Raw genomic sequence first — 16,592 nt, forward strand, 5'->3', positions numbered from 1 at the left:
GGTAACAGTAACATTGTTAAAAATATAGTGCTGTATTAAAAGTATCAGACGCCAATTAAAGTTTAATTGATCTTTTAACGAGGCCTTATCACTGTGCAGTCCAGTCAGTCAATCAGCCTCGCAACACACTCGCTCTGATTAAAAATGGTCACAGCCGAGTGACAAGGTGTTGTTAGCATCAATAACTGGTGTCGTTACAGGGAGGTGTTATGTTAGTAGATGGTGTTTGCCCTCTGCTCTACATTTTCTGTTTCTTATACAACACCAGAAGTGTCGTATTACACCAAAATAACAACTTATGTTATAACAGGAATGTTTTAATGAGTGATACGTTGGTTTTGGGATATAACAGTACAAGAAACTTTACCTGTAAAAACATAATAATTAATTAGTATCTAGCAATAACACGAAAACATGTCATCTTATAAAATTCTGATTTGTCCAGTACTGGTTTGTGATCAAATACTTACAAAACTAAAGCCATACCCTCCAGCTTCAGTTGTACTTTGTGTTTGTGTTTTAGTATGCTGACATGCTAAACTAAGACATTGTAATCATACCCTTTGGCAGCATTCTGAGCATTTTGGCATGCTGATGTTTCATGGAGGTTGGAGACTCTGTCATTTGCATGTAGCTTTTTCGTGCATAATGTAATTTTATATAAACATGTTCTGGTTTTGGATCACTGCAGCCTCCTTCTCTGGTTTCAGGCAGTCATCCTCAAGTTTGGTGTGAATGGAGGAGAGTTGGGACTAAGCAGCCCAACGCTGCAGCCTTAATATCATTAGCATGGTTGAGTGGGTAGACAAAGTGCTGAGGTTTGTTAGTCCTGGCTATACATGATGAAAGGGACAAGACAAGTCAGTGAAAGAGATGAGGCAACATGGCTGTTAGCGATGTCAAAACATAACGTCCCTGCTATTCTTCTACATTTTCTATTTCTCCAGGTTCCTGTTGAAACGTGCTTCTCACACTGTGTTCCCTCTCCACATGGCGGTCTCACATCACATCATGTTCTCATCTAAATTTCTCTTCTGCTAATGTTTTTGCTTCCATTGCTTCTATTGTGAAATTTCTAGTGTTAGAAAAGCAGTCAGTGATACAATGTACTAATGACATGTTGTCTTTCTATTCCTTCATTCCCCCGTGTCTCCCTCCACCCGACTCCTGCAGGTAGCGGTGTCGCAGCAGAAGGATGCCGCTGGTGAAGCGCACCATCGAGCCCAGGCACCTGTGCCACACGGTGCTGCCAAGGAACATCAAGAATGAGCTGGAGTGTGTGACTAACATCTCTTTGGCCAACGTCATACGCCAGCTCAGCAGCCTCAGTCAGTAGCACAGGACACACACACACACACACACACACACACACACACACACACATTTGGTTAATTTATCATCTGCTTGTGGTTAATTGCTTAATTATTTTTGTTATTTATTAGATTTTTTTTGTTTTTTATACACACTCAGCCTTATCACTGATGTTGCTACAAGTATGAAAAATGTATTTCACTCCTCTGGCACCTGTCCCACACTAAACTCTACTATCAGCCTACACTAGTCCCTTGTTTTACCCAAGAGTCACGTTTTGAAGCCTTACATTTCCACACAGTCAGATCCTGGTCATAGGTCAGTTATAAATTCCCAGCGCAACACAGAACATCTTTCTCTCTCCTGCTAGGTGTTGTCAGTCGAGAAGTCGATGACACTTCACGGCAGTAGAGGAGGTTGCGCCCGTTTCAAAAGTAGTTTAGCCGACTTCACTGGCTGTCGGCACCGGAGCTGTGAGCGTCGAAGCAGCCAAGTCACGCTGCCCTGCCTCGTGCTGCCCCGTGTTTCCATTCGCTACTTCCATCACTGTTAGTTTTGTTGTCAGGTCATTTCACACTCAAGTTTGTGAAGTTTGCAGTCTGCCACGCTCATTGATTCAGCATAGGTCAGCCTACAATGGCACAGCTAAAAATGAAATGCACTGATTCAACTGACCAAGAGGGGCATCCCCAAAACTGTGCTGATGTATTTATTATAAACAAGCCAATGTAGAGCTTAAATAAGGTTTACTTTTATTATGGGTTAAACGCAGGATTTTCCAAAACTAACATTTTGTAACAAACAGATCTAATGAACTCTCTTCCTCATTCCTGCAGAAGAAGATATTTAGATAATTTAAAATACTAAATGCCAATCCTGCAAATGAACTAACAGATTCAAAAGATTTAGAGATACAGTTGAGAGATTTGTAAAAATCAACACACTGTTTTGCACTGGAAGGGTAAAAAATATTTAAAAAAAAAATTAGTTTTCCTCTTCTGTTTAACCTGCATCTTTTTTGTGGGCATCACACACTCCGGGGTATCACACAGCTGTCTTAGGTACATCTCTAGCACTCACATCTCCATCAGAGCAGTCACACTGCAACATTAGTCTCCCTGTGGATTTCCAGCCACCACCGACACAACAGTTTTCCAACTCTCAATATCAAAAACTGCTAAATGTTAACTATTATGTTTGACACAGAGGAGGAAAAGCACTTATGTGTCGCTTTGATCGTGTATTTGAGCATTTTAGTTTCTGTTTTCAAAACAAAAGGACCAAAGTGTCATAGAAATCCCCAGAGACTATTGATGAACATGAAACATGACAACAGCTGGGCAGTGAAATAAAAGCAGGTATCTATTTCAGACATTTTTTCTCATTATCAGTGCATAAAGAAGTGTTAATGGATTTGAAATAAATATATTTCATCATTCCACACTTTCCGCTTTAACACTTTGTTGGCGATTTTTCTTTCCATTTGGTTTGGTTGAGTGCTTTATATACATAAAAGAAATAAAACCAACTGTGTGTGTGTGTGTGTGCAGGTAAATATGCAGAGGACCTGTTTGGAGAGCTGTTCAACGAGGCCCATACCTTCTCTTTCCGGGTCAACTCCCTGCAGGAGCGCGTGGACCGCCTCTCCATCAGTGTCACACAGCTGGACCCCAAAGAAGAGGAATGTGAGTACTATAACACACACACACACACACAGTTCCTTCAGTCAGAGATTGGTGCCTTTATATGTGAGTGAGTGTGTGTCTCAGCTCTGTGGCTGTTAATGGTTGTTATTAAAGGAACAGGCAGCAATGAGACCGTGTCATTTTTCACAACCCAATAGTACAAACCCCAGCCGCTATTAGAAACATTCTGCCAGGCTTCCACTTTGGCTGGATGTTCGTTTACCCACTAAAGGCCTCCTCTTTGTGAGGAGAAATTGGATCCATGGTCAGGCTGCATCCGAGGTGAGCAATAATAAAAAGGAATGTGATAATCGGCCAGTACTGTACTGTCAGCTAAGCCAGGTTATCCTGAGACAGGAGAGGCAGGATGACATGATAGTGTAGGTAGAGGAGGGTGCAGTGGGTGCAAAGTAAAAAAGGGAGAGAATCAGAGCGGTGTAATGCTCCAAGGCGCCATATCGATTTCCCATGGGCCAGCAGTGTGTTTACGGCTTTGCACAATGCTACTCTAACAGCTTCCTTGTCACTGACACAGAGACAGTAAAATGCTCAGTGGGCTGCACTCGCTGTTTATAGGTTTCCTGTGAATGCAGGCTTGGATACTTCTTTTACAAGGCAATGAATTGTTTCTCAGTTTTTGGCAGAGTCATGAGTTTGGGTTTTAAACACAGTCAAGAAACAGACTCTTCCGTGGTGGCGTTTAGCTCAGTTGGTAGAGCAGCCGCCCCATGTGCGAAGGCTCGGTCTTTGCTGCGGAAGAACCAGGGTTCGAATCCGACCTGTGGCTCTTTCCGGCATGTCATTCCCCGTCTCTCTCTCTCTCCCCGCATTCCTGTCACTCTTCAGCTGTCTCTGTCAAATAAAGCTTGAAATAGCCAAAAAAAATTATCTTAAAAAATAAATAAATAAAGAGACGCTTCCAGGTCCAGATTACTCAGATTGTTTACCCTAATCTTCTTTTTTCTTCTATCCTATTTTCTCTCTGCTGAGGCGTTCTCTTTTTTTAAATTGCTTCACACCCTTTTTTTTCATATCACTACTCCTCTTCTTCCACCTTCACCTCACTCCTTCTACCGCCTCTCCTCTCCAACCCCACCTCTCACTCTCATCTTTTCTCCTAACCACATCCACCGCACTGATGTACTCTTCCTCTCTCACACACACTCAGTCTCAGGGGATAAGAGGTTAACATTTATGTTTTAACATGCTACAGATTTTTTTTTTTCTGGGAAATACCCAAGTCGCAACAAAGCTGATCTTTGTATGGTTTTGGCATGAGGCTATTTATTCATGTGACGTTCCTGTGTTTGGACACGGATTATGAGTGATTTTGTGTGTATGCCTTTGTCTGCATGTGGTCCTTGGTTTTTATCTCTGCTTTCATAAATAAGCCCCCCCACCCACCACCCCCTTTTTAGCCTGGAGTATTGGCTTGAGAGTCAGTGGATAAGGATCAGCTCAGTTGCAGTTTAAGTGTGCAGTGGTGGTGGTGGTGGTGGAGTCGTAGGGGAGGAGGGGAGTAAGGAAGATGGAAGGATAGAGGGATGGGTGCATAATACCGGGCACTGCAGCAAAAGCAGTGGAGTGTAAAAGGATTGTACCGCAGAATTTTCTGGGCCAGGTTGAAATGGCCTCCTCTGCAGGTTACAGAGATTTCCCACTCAGTTCAACTCCTCCGCACTCATGCGTAACCAAATGAAGTTGTCTTACAAGTGGAAAATCCTGCACTCTCCTTTCTTTTCCCGACCATTATTCGTGTAAGATTTGTAAAAAAAAAAAATCAGATGACTAAAACAGCAAGGTAGTGCAGTTGTGTGTGCTGAGCGCTGAAACTTCAAGGAGAGAAGTCTAGTAAACGTGACAGAAAGATGGACAGTTGTGGGAGGGGTTTGTTTCCCGTAAATGCCACCCTTCATACCCACCCCCGCCCTTTCTTTACCCTCACACTCCCAAACGCACACACACACACAGTTTAAAGTGTATGCTTTTAGCACAATCATATGACTTGCCTTGTAATTGTCTGCGTGGGTCTGTGGTCGGCATGACTGGAGGAGAGAAGGAAAGGGGAATGAGCGCTGGCAGGGATGGGGTCATAAATCAGGACTGTAGAGGGGAAAAGATAGGAGGGTGGGGGTCGGGTAGAGTGGAGCAAGCAAGTATTTTACAGATACATAAACCCCTTTGATGTTTTTAACATCCTTAATGACCTGAGAAAATGTAGCGACCAACAGATTACAGAAATGGATTCTAATTAACAGTTAAGTTATGGTTTTAATTGATATTGCCCATGGACACATGTCTCTCTTTCCACTGAATTTCCTGTCTGTCTTTTCAACTGTCACTGTCCAATAAAGCAAACAATATAAAAATTAAAAAGAAATTTGCTTTATTGTAACATCAAATTGTTGTTTAATACGTTGTGGATTTTTTAAATAAAAAAAGAATCTCTACACGTTATATTTTCCTCGGACATGACCAAACAAATCTTAGTAACTCGCCATGCATTTCACAAGAAATGTGAACCAGGTTGAGAATTTTAATGAGTTACTTGGATCATCCAGTTCCCCATTACTACTATATCATTTGAAGCAAAACACAGTTAGATCGGTAGCAGAATAATCAACACTGCAAGCAAGCAGTAGTGAAGAGCCAAAGCTCTAATGTCATGATTTTATTACTCAAACATAACAAGGTTAATGCAACAGCGAAGTGCTTTTCAGAGAAACTAAAGACCTTATTATATAATAACCCTGCAGTACTTTGATGAAACTCAGTGTTTTTTTGCAGAGACTTTAATATCGAGTATCTTTCAGGCACCATTTATTGGTGAGAGTCTGCGACCACTGTTCCTCTCTCTGTCAGTGCACTCCTCTCATGTTTGTCATTTATTGTGAGGGTTTAAGGCTTTTCTCTTCATGTTTAACTGTGGCAGTGATTACTGTAAATAATGACTAAATCGCAGCCGCAGAGATGACTCATGCTCGATATGTAACGGGAATACATGCCAGCTTTAACAAGGGTTTACCATCGGTGCAACATGCAACACCTCACAGAGGTATTTAAAGCCAGATACTTGCCAGCTGATTTACTAGCGCATTTGCAAACACTGCAGAGCTGTGTGTCAGAAAACATGACAATATATGCTAAACATCAAATGGATTATGGAAGTAAGGTCTTGTTGCAGCCAACATTTCAATAAATAACATTCTCTAAATGGAAAGAAATGTTTCTAGATTGAATTGTTTGACACATTTACGCCTTAGGTTAACTGACAGCTGCACAGGTGTTTATACACCGGAGAACTACATTTAATCTTCCCTTCACAGTTCAGACAGACTGTAAGGTTATAAATGGTATTTTCACTTCAGTATTTGGTATAAAGATCAGTCAGGATCTCGGCGTCTCTGTATACCCCACTTTCTAATCGTCAGACACGCGCTGTGCAGCTACAATACAGCGTTAGACTTACATGGTTTGAACAGCACTGAAGTGAGTTATGTTTTATCAGTCCAAAGTATGAGGTTTCAGAGTGTGAGATGGTGGAACGGCATGAAGGATGTTTAGCTGAAGGTCGGGGAAGGGGGAAGATGTGAGATGGAGAGATGGCCGGAGTGATGTATGCGGCGTCACTGATGCTGCAGCGGCTGAGGTCAAAAGTGTTTCATCGCATGAATTTATGCACATTCAATCTGATAATCACACACACACATACTCGCACCTTGCCCACACTCTACACACACTGAAGCCTTTAAAGGGTATCGTCCCTCACTTTGCCCTTTAGACCCGCTCTCTTCTTCTTCCTCCTCCCCTGACCGCTATCCAGCCCTCCCCACACCTCCTCTGTCTTTGTTGTCCTCCCCAGCCCACTCCCATCTCTCTGATTGATCTCTGCTCTCCCTCCATCTTGCGTGGATGCTATTTGTGTGCTGTCAGGCTCTCTCCCCCTGATCACTCTAGCCAGCCAAACTAATGGCCTGTATCTCCTATTTAATGGGACCGTTATATCACTGCACTGGCTGCAGGCCATTATGGAAGGCCACAAAGCCACCTCGAGTCCCTCTGGACTCTAACTGTTTCTTTATGTACTCCATAGTCTCTCACCATTTTCCTCTGTGGCCTGGTTCCTAAATTCCATAAGAGTGTGTTTTTTCTTGTCTGTCTCTCACGTGAGATCTTGATCTTTCAATGTTTACTTTTCCCCATTTTCCTTGTTTTTGTCGTCTACTGCTTGTGTCTTATTTTATCTGCCACTAACTTGTATACATCTCCCTGTATCCCCTTCATCTCCATCTTTGTCTCTTTTTAAATGAAGGTCTATAAAGATCACTTTCCAAAGCAGTCAGTCCAGTCCAGTCAGACACTGGGGAGTACCACCTGGGTAGAAGAAAAACAAAATGTATGACAAAACACAGGAACACTTTCAATGCACGCACCAACAACACATAAATCATTTCTCAGGTGACTAGAATATTGTCACTATCGCTATAGATAGATATCATGATAAAAAATTACATATACTGTGATAAAAGATTTTATTTACCTACTTCTTTTTATTTATTTATGTACATGATCATGTCTTCATGGCCCACTTTACCATTTGGCATCCAGAGGGACGCTGACATATGACAAGATTTACTTCATGCAGGCTCCAGTGATTATGCAGATGCAGAAAGTCATAATTTGTGGTTATGATAGCCCAGAAGCGTGGCAGATGATGATTTCAGAAACACTGCAACAAAAGCCTTTTAAAATCAACACCAAAGCGATGCATACAGTCACTCATAACACAACAGCAGACACTAATTCATGGTCCCCCTGCTAATTGCAGATAGAGGGTGTGTGCTTTATAAGTATTCTGTAATATTCTGTCTTGCACACAAAGTTTGTCAAGAGGGAGAACATTCAAGACAGATTCTGGGAGAGAATGAAAGAAAGGACAAACAATAAATGAAAGATTGAAATGATGGGGAGAATGATGGAGTCTGAGAGAGGAGAGAGTGATTCAGGGCTGTGAGGAGGAAGCGTGCAGGAGGAGGGGAAAATATAGGGCAACATTTGCATTGATGTACAACAGAGGAGAGAGCTGTGTCTGCATGCTAAGAGACAGCTTGGCCTATGCCTTTCTTATCTTCAGTGGATGCGTGTAGGACTGCATCTCTATGAGGGAGGGGATGAAAAGTGGGAAGAGGGAAAACATCATTTCCCTGAAACTTTGAGGGAAGCTGAAGAAGATGTGTGTGTGTGTGTTTGTGTGTGTGTGTGCGACAAGAACTTCCTCACCTCTCTGCGGATGAGGGTGCTTTAGCTAGATACTATCTGTCTAAGAGAAAGATATGAGAGAGAGAGGGAGAGATAAACTATCCACCACTCGCTTACTGATAAGGAGCTTCACAGGCTGAGATCAGAGACGGCTGCACCTGGCACTGCTCGACCTGACACACACACACACTGACACACACACACACACTTACAACCTCTCACTCAGTCACTCACTCATTCACTCGCAAATGTGTGCACTCACATTTTTCTCATTAGCTAAATGTCTTCACTAAATGGGTGTAATTGGTAGTTCAGCTGAATAAGTGACATTTTGTAATTAGGATGTAGAACATCATGTTAAGATATCCATCTGCGTGTGTGCGTGTGTGTTTGACTGATCTAGTGTGTGTGTGTGTGTGTGCATGTGCCTTCTGTGTTTCTGCCCACAGTGATTAGTGCAGTGTGCTCAGTGCTGCTTGGCAGAGGTTTATAGCCACCTCACTTTGCATCAAACACATCCTGACACACACTTCTGCACTGCCTCTCTCTTGTTTGTTGCTTTTACACGGACTTGTCTTGTCTTCCGCTCTTCCTAAATGCATCAGGGCAGCAGGACACGCCACTTTTGCCGAACATACAACACTCCCCAACACTAAATTGTGACTCACCGGTCATCCAACTGCTACTTTTGTCCCTGGCAGGGTGTTTATGTGTCTACTCTTTTATATCTGTTCTGTACATTTGTTCATCTGTGAGTGTTGTTGTCAACTCCATACCTGACCCTTACCCTGACCTTCACTCGGAGAAAGTGGGCAAAGCAAAAAGTGAAATGCCCTGCAGGGATCGGGAAAGTGTCAGAAAAAGCACTTTAATGTTCAGATCTCTTTTCCCACACCAGCTATACTCCCTAATCTTCTCAAGCTAAAAAAAATATCTGCAACTTCTTAGATCTCATCATTACTTCCTCTTATCCCTGGCATGTCTCTGCTCTGCGATCACTGCAGACAGGGTAATTGTCATGTCACTGTGGCTGTGGCTTTGATTTTTGCCCTTCGTATCATCAATCACCTCTTTTGCCACTAATCTAGGAACCGAAGATTATTCCATTCGCACTCACTGAGAGTACATTTTTAAAGGATTCCAGTTTATTCGTAGTTCTGAACCATGGTTTCTGTCACTAATAATACAATTGTACTCAATTTCATTGTTGGGATCTGGAAATGCTGCAGCATCACCAAAATAAGGGAGAAAGAAACCAGTCATATAAGTTCTAAACAAACCTCCAGGTTAACCAGTCATATCTGAAAGATGAAACAAAAGGATGAAGGTTAAATTAATGCCCAAACTGTCTGGTGTAAACATCTATCACAATTATAAACTTTAACCTACTACTATACTTAGCATAATTGTGTGTGCAGTTCTCCAGAGTAATGAGGGGTCATTACCAAAACCTTTTGGTTTTACCTTCAAATAGATCATCTGGGTTGTTTTACAGCCCATCTCAAGTGTTTCTTGCTTTGTCAGACTTCACCGACTTCAGTCACCATGCCCCTCAGAGCTCAGCTGTTTGGTCCCAATAAAATATCTTTAGTAAAGTTAAAACAACAACAACAACAACAACATTGGACATTTATAACCCCACAACAGTAAGCCAGATATGTTAATTTTGATAAACTGTAGTGCAACTAATATCAGAGGTGAGATATCGGTTTTCCTCTGTGGTTGTTACTGTTTACTGTAGAACAGTATCCAGTATGCATTTGTCAGTGTGTGTTTGTTGTTTAAATGGCTGCTAGAGTTTCTCCCTCGCGTCGCCTTTCCAAGCTTAATCCACCCTCCGCCTCATCTCAGGTTACTGCGCTTCTCTCACGGGACGCACTCGCTCCTGCTTCTCTGTTTTTCTCATCAAAGTTTTGCTGGATGTTTTGCACTCTTCTACACCACTTCTTCCTCTTCATTTGCATGTTTCCACGTTCGTGTTATCGCTCTCTCTATCTATCGCTCCCTCAGCTCTCCGATTCCCTTTCCGTGCCATTTACTTGCTTTGTATTTCCTGCGAACGTCTCCTTTATGTCAGCCTCTGCTCGTTGTTTTTTACGATTAGTGCCTCTTGTCTCGGCCTCTGTCTGTCCCTCGTTTCCATGACTCTGCCTCTGTTGTGTCCGTGCAGTTTTATTATCTCCCTCTTGCATTTTCTGACCTTCTTTCTCTCTCCCAGAGTGTTACTCACCAAACTTGGGCTCAGAATTTATGTCTTGAAAGAGATCTATTTACTGTGTGTTTTTGGTATTAATATTAGACTCCAGAGTGTCATCTTGTTCTTTGTGTGTGTTCTAAAACAGCTAATAGCAGAGAGCTGTAACAATACTTTTTCTGTATGCCACATGACTTTGTCAGTCTTCCTCTGGGCAGGAGTAAAGTGTATCCATTTGTCATCCTCTCATGTATAATTCAGATCTGGTTGCAATTCTCTGGATTTCTTTCCAAGACTTGCTGTTTTCGATTTGGCCCAGACCAAAATGAGGGATAGTGTTAGTGTGGTTGTCTTTCCTTTTCCCCTCAGCTATTTTACCAACCTGTTTTTTTTTTTCCGAAAGCTTCAGCTGTGCAGCATTGATTTTTCTCTGTTATTCTTTTCGCCCTCTGAAAATGTCAGCTGTTCCTGTATGAAAGAAGGGCAATTATTCCCACAGCCTCTGTCTGACAGACAGCCTTAGCCTAGCCTAACCCGGCTTAGCTTCTCCATCATGTGTGGGTTTGCTTTTGGGGACAATTGAAATCAGCCAATTAGGACAACAATGTAGCGTTAGCCGGAGGGAGGATGATTAGTGGTTTATTATAGGTTCAGCACTCTGTAATGTTGATTGTGAGTTTTTGAGTGATTATGTTGATTTTGATGATGACGAGATGGAGCCAAATGTTAATTATCGTGTTCATGAGAGACATGCCAGAGACAGAGAGTCTGTTGGGTAAAGCCAAAGAGCAACAGGTAGTCACACATTTGGCAAACATACATGTATCACATTGTATTTCATGATTCCCTCTCTCTCTTTCATCCCTTCCTCAGTGTCTCTTCAAGACATCACCATGAGGAAGGCTTTCAGGAGTTCCACTATTCAGGACCAGCAGCTTTTTGACCGCAAGTCGCTGCCCATCCCTCTGCAGGAGACCTTCCAGACATGCGAACAGCCGCCACCGCTCAACATCCTCACGCCCTACAGGTCTGAATCTAGCCCCCCTTTTTTTTTTAAGTCAGTGATAATGTTTTAATTTTTCAAAACTACATTTTGCAACAAAATGAAACAATGACACTACATTAGAGTGTAATGGAGGAGTGCAAAAGTTGCAATTGTTGTAAGCAAAAATCTGCAAGTTGGAGGTTTCTCTTTAATTGCAGCCATTTGAGCACAGCATGATGCTAACTACACTGACCTTTTACATATATTTGTCTATTTCCACTCTCCACAGGCTGGATATGAATACACTTGTAATTTTTTTTAGAGTTTATAAAGACTGTTTGATTGCACCCTGCTATGTTAACACAAAAATGATCATGCATTGTGGCTGATATTTGACTCAGTCTACCTGTCACTATAAAAGTGATGCTCAGAGAAAATAGAAAAGACACGCTGAGATTGCAAAAACCCCAAAAGAATACAAGATTTTATTTTGCAAATATTGAAACTGCACCATGGTTGGTTGGTATAATATTATCAGCAGGCTTGTGACTCTTTCACACCAGACATCTCTCTTAGCTTCTGAGGTCGAGGCGGGCGAGCAGAGCGACAGAGGGAGTCATCTCAGGATGAATAATCCATAAAAAGCTCTGCCGGCCAGCACTCCCCTCCCTTTTATTTCTCGACTCTCTCTCTCTCACCCTGCTGCTTTCTCGTCTCCTTTTTTCCTCCCTCCTCTGCTGCAGCATCTTCCATGACCCATCTCTGTATAATGCTGTCACTCTGACCAAACCTGCTGGAGAAGGTCACAGCTCAAGCACAATCTTTCTACTGTGTGTGCGTCTGTGTGTGTAGACACACAGACGCATTGGAGATAGAGGAGTGCAGGTGTAGGCTGTGGTATTTAAATCTGTCGTAGGTGTGCTTTTAACCTCTGTGCTTTGACGTGGCATAGACCACGCGAGAGGCAGGTGTGGGTGTCTGCCTCGCTGATGTTATTTCCCAGTCTTGCTCTAAATGTCCTGTTTCAAAAACGTGTTTTTATTCAGAAAAGGAGGTTTAATGGAGGTTGAATTTGACATAAAAACGTGTACATTGTAAGTCTAAAGGTCATTTCCCAGGCTCATCAGTTGACAGAGTAACCCTGAGGGCAGGATCCAGTAAGTCTCTCCTCTCCTCTCCTCTCCTCTCCTCTCCTCTCACACATCACACCAGGAGACTCACTGGGACACCTCCCCAGGCTGTTATTTCTCAGATCCACCCTGAGCACAGCTGCTATGCTCTCTCTCTTTCTCTCTCGCTCTTGCTATCTCTTTACACACACAAACATTTGCCTCAAATATACACAGCGAACACCATGCCTAATGATTTACACAAACAAGTCAAACTACCCGCAGTGCACGCACACACTACAGTAGCTCTCTCTCTCTCTCTCCACCCTTGCCTTATCCCATTGTTAAATTCTATTTTCTTCCCTTTGTTGTGTTGCATATCATTAAACTTTCCACTCTTGCCCTTTGAAGCTTTTCCTTTTCATGTTCCGTGTTCCCGCTCTTTCCTTGGCATCATCAAATAATTGCCTCCCAAAATGCGTCTGACTCTGGGTGAAGGCGGCTACATATGAGTTCAAGTCAGAACTGAATGGTTCGGGATACACCGAATATTTCGTTACATTCTGTATTTTTTTTTTTGTGTCAGAGGAAATCTGAGATACCTTTTTATCTGCCCTTCAGACTGACAGTCACAAGAGATGGAGTTAGTGAGTTGATTTGCACGATATGTTGAAGGGTCTGTGCTAGTTTGCAGAAAGTAAGACTGAGAAGAGATGTCATTTAGACCAGTATTGCTTTTTTTATTGATCTTTGCAGGCTTGGTATTGATGTTAATCAGGACATATAGACCGCACCCCTCACTCTGCATACTTATTTACATTTTCTCTTCTCCTCACTGTGACAAAACATAGGAACACAGGAATCTCCCGGATAGTGTAATGATCCTGTAGGTTTATGTCATTGGCTCAACTTCAATTACATTTCTGAGAAAGCGCGTTTTCACTCTGGCATGACAGATGGCTCAAAACACAATACATATACAATATCCATGAGTTTCTGTTCGCTGGTAACGATACATGTTTAGGCTTGTTGATTGTATGTTTTTAAGGAGAGTTTGGGAGTCAAAGTCAGTTTTTATGTAAACAGGCTTATAGTGTAAATTTTGTTTGATTAAATAACCAGATATTTTGTAACAATGTAATATTTTGGGCCAATGATTGGAGAAACCAGTCCCTACTCCAGAGTTAGTGCTGCAAGGCTACTTGGTGAAACATAGATCCAGACATGGGAGGAAAGACATCCCAAGAAGGAAGAGAAAAAGCCCTGCAGGGTGATTTACAAGACTTATCCCCATATTGATATGAAATGACATTCCCAGACAGTGTGTGTGGGTGTTTGTGTATGATCATTTTCTTGTCAAGGGGGACCTTTTTGATTTGATAACTGCCTGTGCCTGGCAGATTTTTTTTTATCATGGCACTCTCTCCTCTGTGACCATCAACCCCAAAAGCTTCGATAATACAGGTGAAAAAGACGGAGCGGAGCAGAGTTAAGAGAGAAAGAATGATAGCACAGGAGCTATTATTCAAATGGTAAACAGATATTATTTTTTTAAAGGAAAGCAGACAAAGACAGACAAGGGCAGGGCACAGGGAGAGAAAAATGATTATTATAAAAAACATCCACTCTCCGTTTTTCATGGTTGTCCAAATTCTGTGGCACCTGCCTTCTGCAGGGCAGGCAGAAAAAAAAGACCACATTTAGCCACATTATATTGGTCTCTATAGGTAATTTCCCCCGTTCATGACAACTGTGCTGGTTTATATTATATCAAGTTTCAAAGTTATGCATAATTAAGAGTGTGGCCGCTTTGACTGACAGGTAGGTGCCTTCACAGGTGGCTGGTTTCAACAACCAGGCTTCATTCAGCCTGCCTTCGAACATTTTTGGATTATCTGCGAGCCGGCAGAGATAGGACTACTACGTCCTACGACTGGAACCGTTTTTATTTATACATGGGTCATGGGTATCACCCAAAGACAGAGACGCTGGCCTTCTTTTCCCCCAAGATTTGTGGGTAGTTTTTAAAAACCAAAAACAACTTTTCCTGCTTCACAACCGATGTGTGGTTTTTTTATCTGTCCATCTGCAGGGACGATGGGAAGGAGGGTCTGAAGTTCTACACCAATCCATCGTACTTCTTTGACCTGTGGAGGGAGAAGATGCTGCAGGACACAGAGGACAAGAGGAAGGAGAGGCGGAAACAGAAGGTATGTCTGAACACTCACAAGCACAGAGTCCTTGCAGTACGCACTACTTTTTTTTTCTCTCCACTCAACACTTGAGGAATGCACTTTTGATACTTCGGTTGCCGCAATAGATCAAGGTGCTCGTGATGAGCAAGTGGGGCTGTGAGTACACGGACACCGAGGTTAGCGAGAAGGAAGAGATGAAGTGAGTGTGAACAAGAGGCTTCCTGTGCTCTCTACAGATACAGATTGATGTGTCCTGCTTGAATAAACTGACAGGCTGATTCACTGATAGATTTCACAGGCCTGGCTTCATACCATGTAGTCTAATGCATTAATTAGCCACCACTCCGAGATTAATCAACTCTTTCGCCAGTCAGCCCTTTTTAGTTATTACTTGTGTGATCATTACATCTAATTAATGGGAGCATCTGTTGTTCATTTGCCCCCGCACTGTGCACCACCTCTCACAAACAAGCACACACACACATAACCTCTGTACACACACACACAGTCAGATTTTTATGCAGACAGACACACATAAATTAAATAAAAGAGCCCATTCTCCAGGATGAAATGCAGAGCTGTGACCCCGTATTCCAAAGGGTAGGGCTTCCCACCCTCAGCATCAGGAGCTCTAATCGGCACCAGCTTGCATTTCCCCGCGTGGGAAGCAGGGCGTGCTCCACATTTTGCCCCTCACAGTCAATCAAAGCTTATTACAGTCACGTCAATGAAGAGTAAGGAGATTGATTTTCCGCTGAGGGTTTATGTGAATGAGGAAGATATAATTTGTTGGTTACGAGGTTTTTAATGATGGTGGGAATGATTCACAGGAGCGGACAGAGGGCAAGTTTAGCCAAGAATTAGACGGGAGGATGCAGAGACTGGGAGCAAGATCAAGGATGTTCATTTGCGGTCTGGTTTCTCATCATATTTTTATAATAAACATTTTTTGGGTGTGTAAAAAAGAAACACAAAGCTCATTTGTAACAGTAGACAGGACTTATTTGCTCCAGAGGGTTAGGTTCACATGAGCGTCTGCAGCCAATGTTCATTCCAGTGATTTCATTCTAATTAAAGCCCCGGGTGGGCTCAGATTTTAAAGCCACGTTCATTTCCCTCTCCACCACACTGGCAGTTAGACGGACCCCATGGAAAGGCCTAGAGGACATTCACAGGGGAGAGAAGGATGGATTAGAGGAATTACACACACATATTTGTTGGTTTGTGTAACCATCATGGCGGAAAAATCGTCTGAATGAGAATCAGGACAAATAGAGTGCGGAGAGGATATGTGCGTGTTTATGGAGAAGCAACGAGTGAGGGATGGAAAATGAAAGTTATGCACTCGCATACACTCACATGTACACTCAGACGGGTGAAATGTAGTGTGTAAATCACTAACAGACCTACTGAGTGGCACTGCCACATCATCCCTCAGTCACAGTGATCATGCGATCAGTGTGTGTTTGTTGTGGTAACTGTGTAAGCCCTTTGTATTCCACCTTGTTATAAAATACCAGAATATTACAGATATCATCTTTATCATTATTTGTCTCTGAACTTCTAAAAATATTTGTTTCATAATGACAGTAGGTCGCACACACAAATAGACACACACAGGCATGGATATATGCACACGCAAAAAGATCAAAATCGACCATGCAGCTGCAGGTTTGAAAGACCCGACGGGCTGTGCCACCTGTCAGTCAGCGTGACGCTATCTGAGATTGGCTGCCAACACATTTTGTTCCGTGACAGACATTTAGGGTGAGAGAAAGTGAGATAGAGAGCTGGAACATTGTCTGTGATTCAGTCTTCATGCTGACTCTTTGTCTCCGGCTCATCTTACTTTTT

The 16,592-nt window shown here is 42.6% G+C and overlaps 1 protein-coding gene across 4 annotated transcripts in view; it reads left to right on the forward strand.

The window, feature by feature from the left end:
• The window catches only part of wasf1 (WASP family member 1), a 52,737-nt gene that overhangs the window by 21,883 nt on the left and 14,262 nt on the right, over nt 1-16,592 (forward strand). For all 4 annotated transcript variants that reach the window (XM_019254144.2, XM_019254142.2, XM_019254143.2 and 1 more), the window contains exons 2-5: nt 1,174-1,328; nt 2,862-2,996; nt 11,323-11,476; nt 14,636-14,753. In XM_019254144.2, the coding sequence (XP_019109689.1) occupies nt 1,196-1,328; nt 2,862-2,996; nt 11,323-11,476; nt 14,636-14,753 (540 nt within the window). In that variant the 5' untranslated portion in view covers nt 1,174-1,195. The remainder of the gene's footprint in view (nt 1-1,173; nt 1,329-2,861; nt 2,997-11,322; nt 11,477-14,635; nt 14,754-16,592) is intronic.

Source organism: Larimichthys crocea, chromosome XI (assembly GCF_000972845.2).
Source record: "Larimichthys crocea isolate SSNF chromosome XI, L_crocea_2.0, whole genome shotgun sequence".
Classification (NCBI taxonomy): domain Eukaryota; kingdom Metazoa; phylum Chordata; class Actinopteri; family Sciaenidae; genus Larimichthys; species Larimichthys crocea.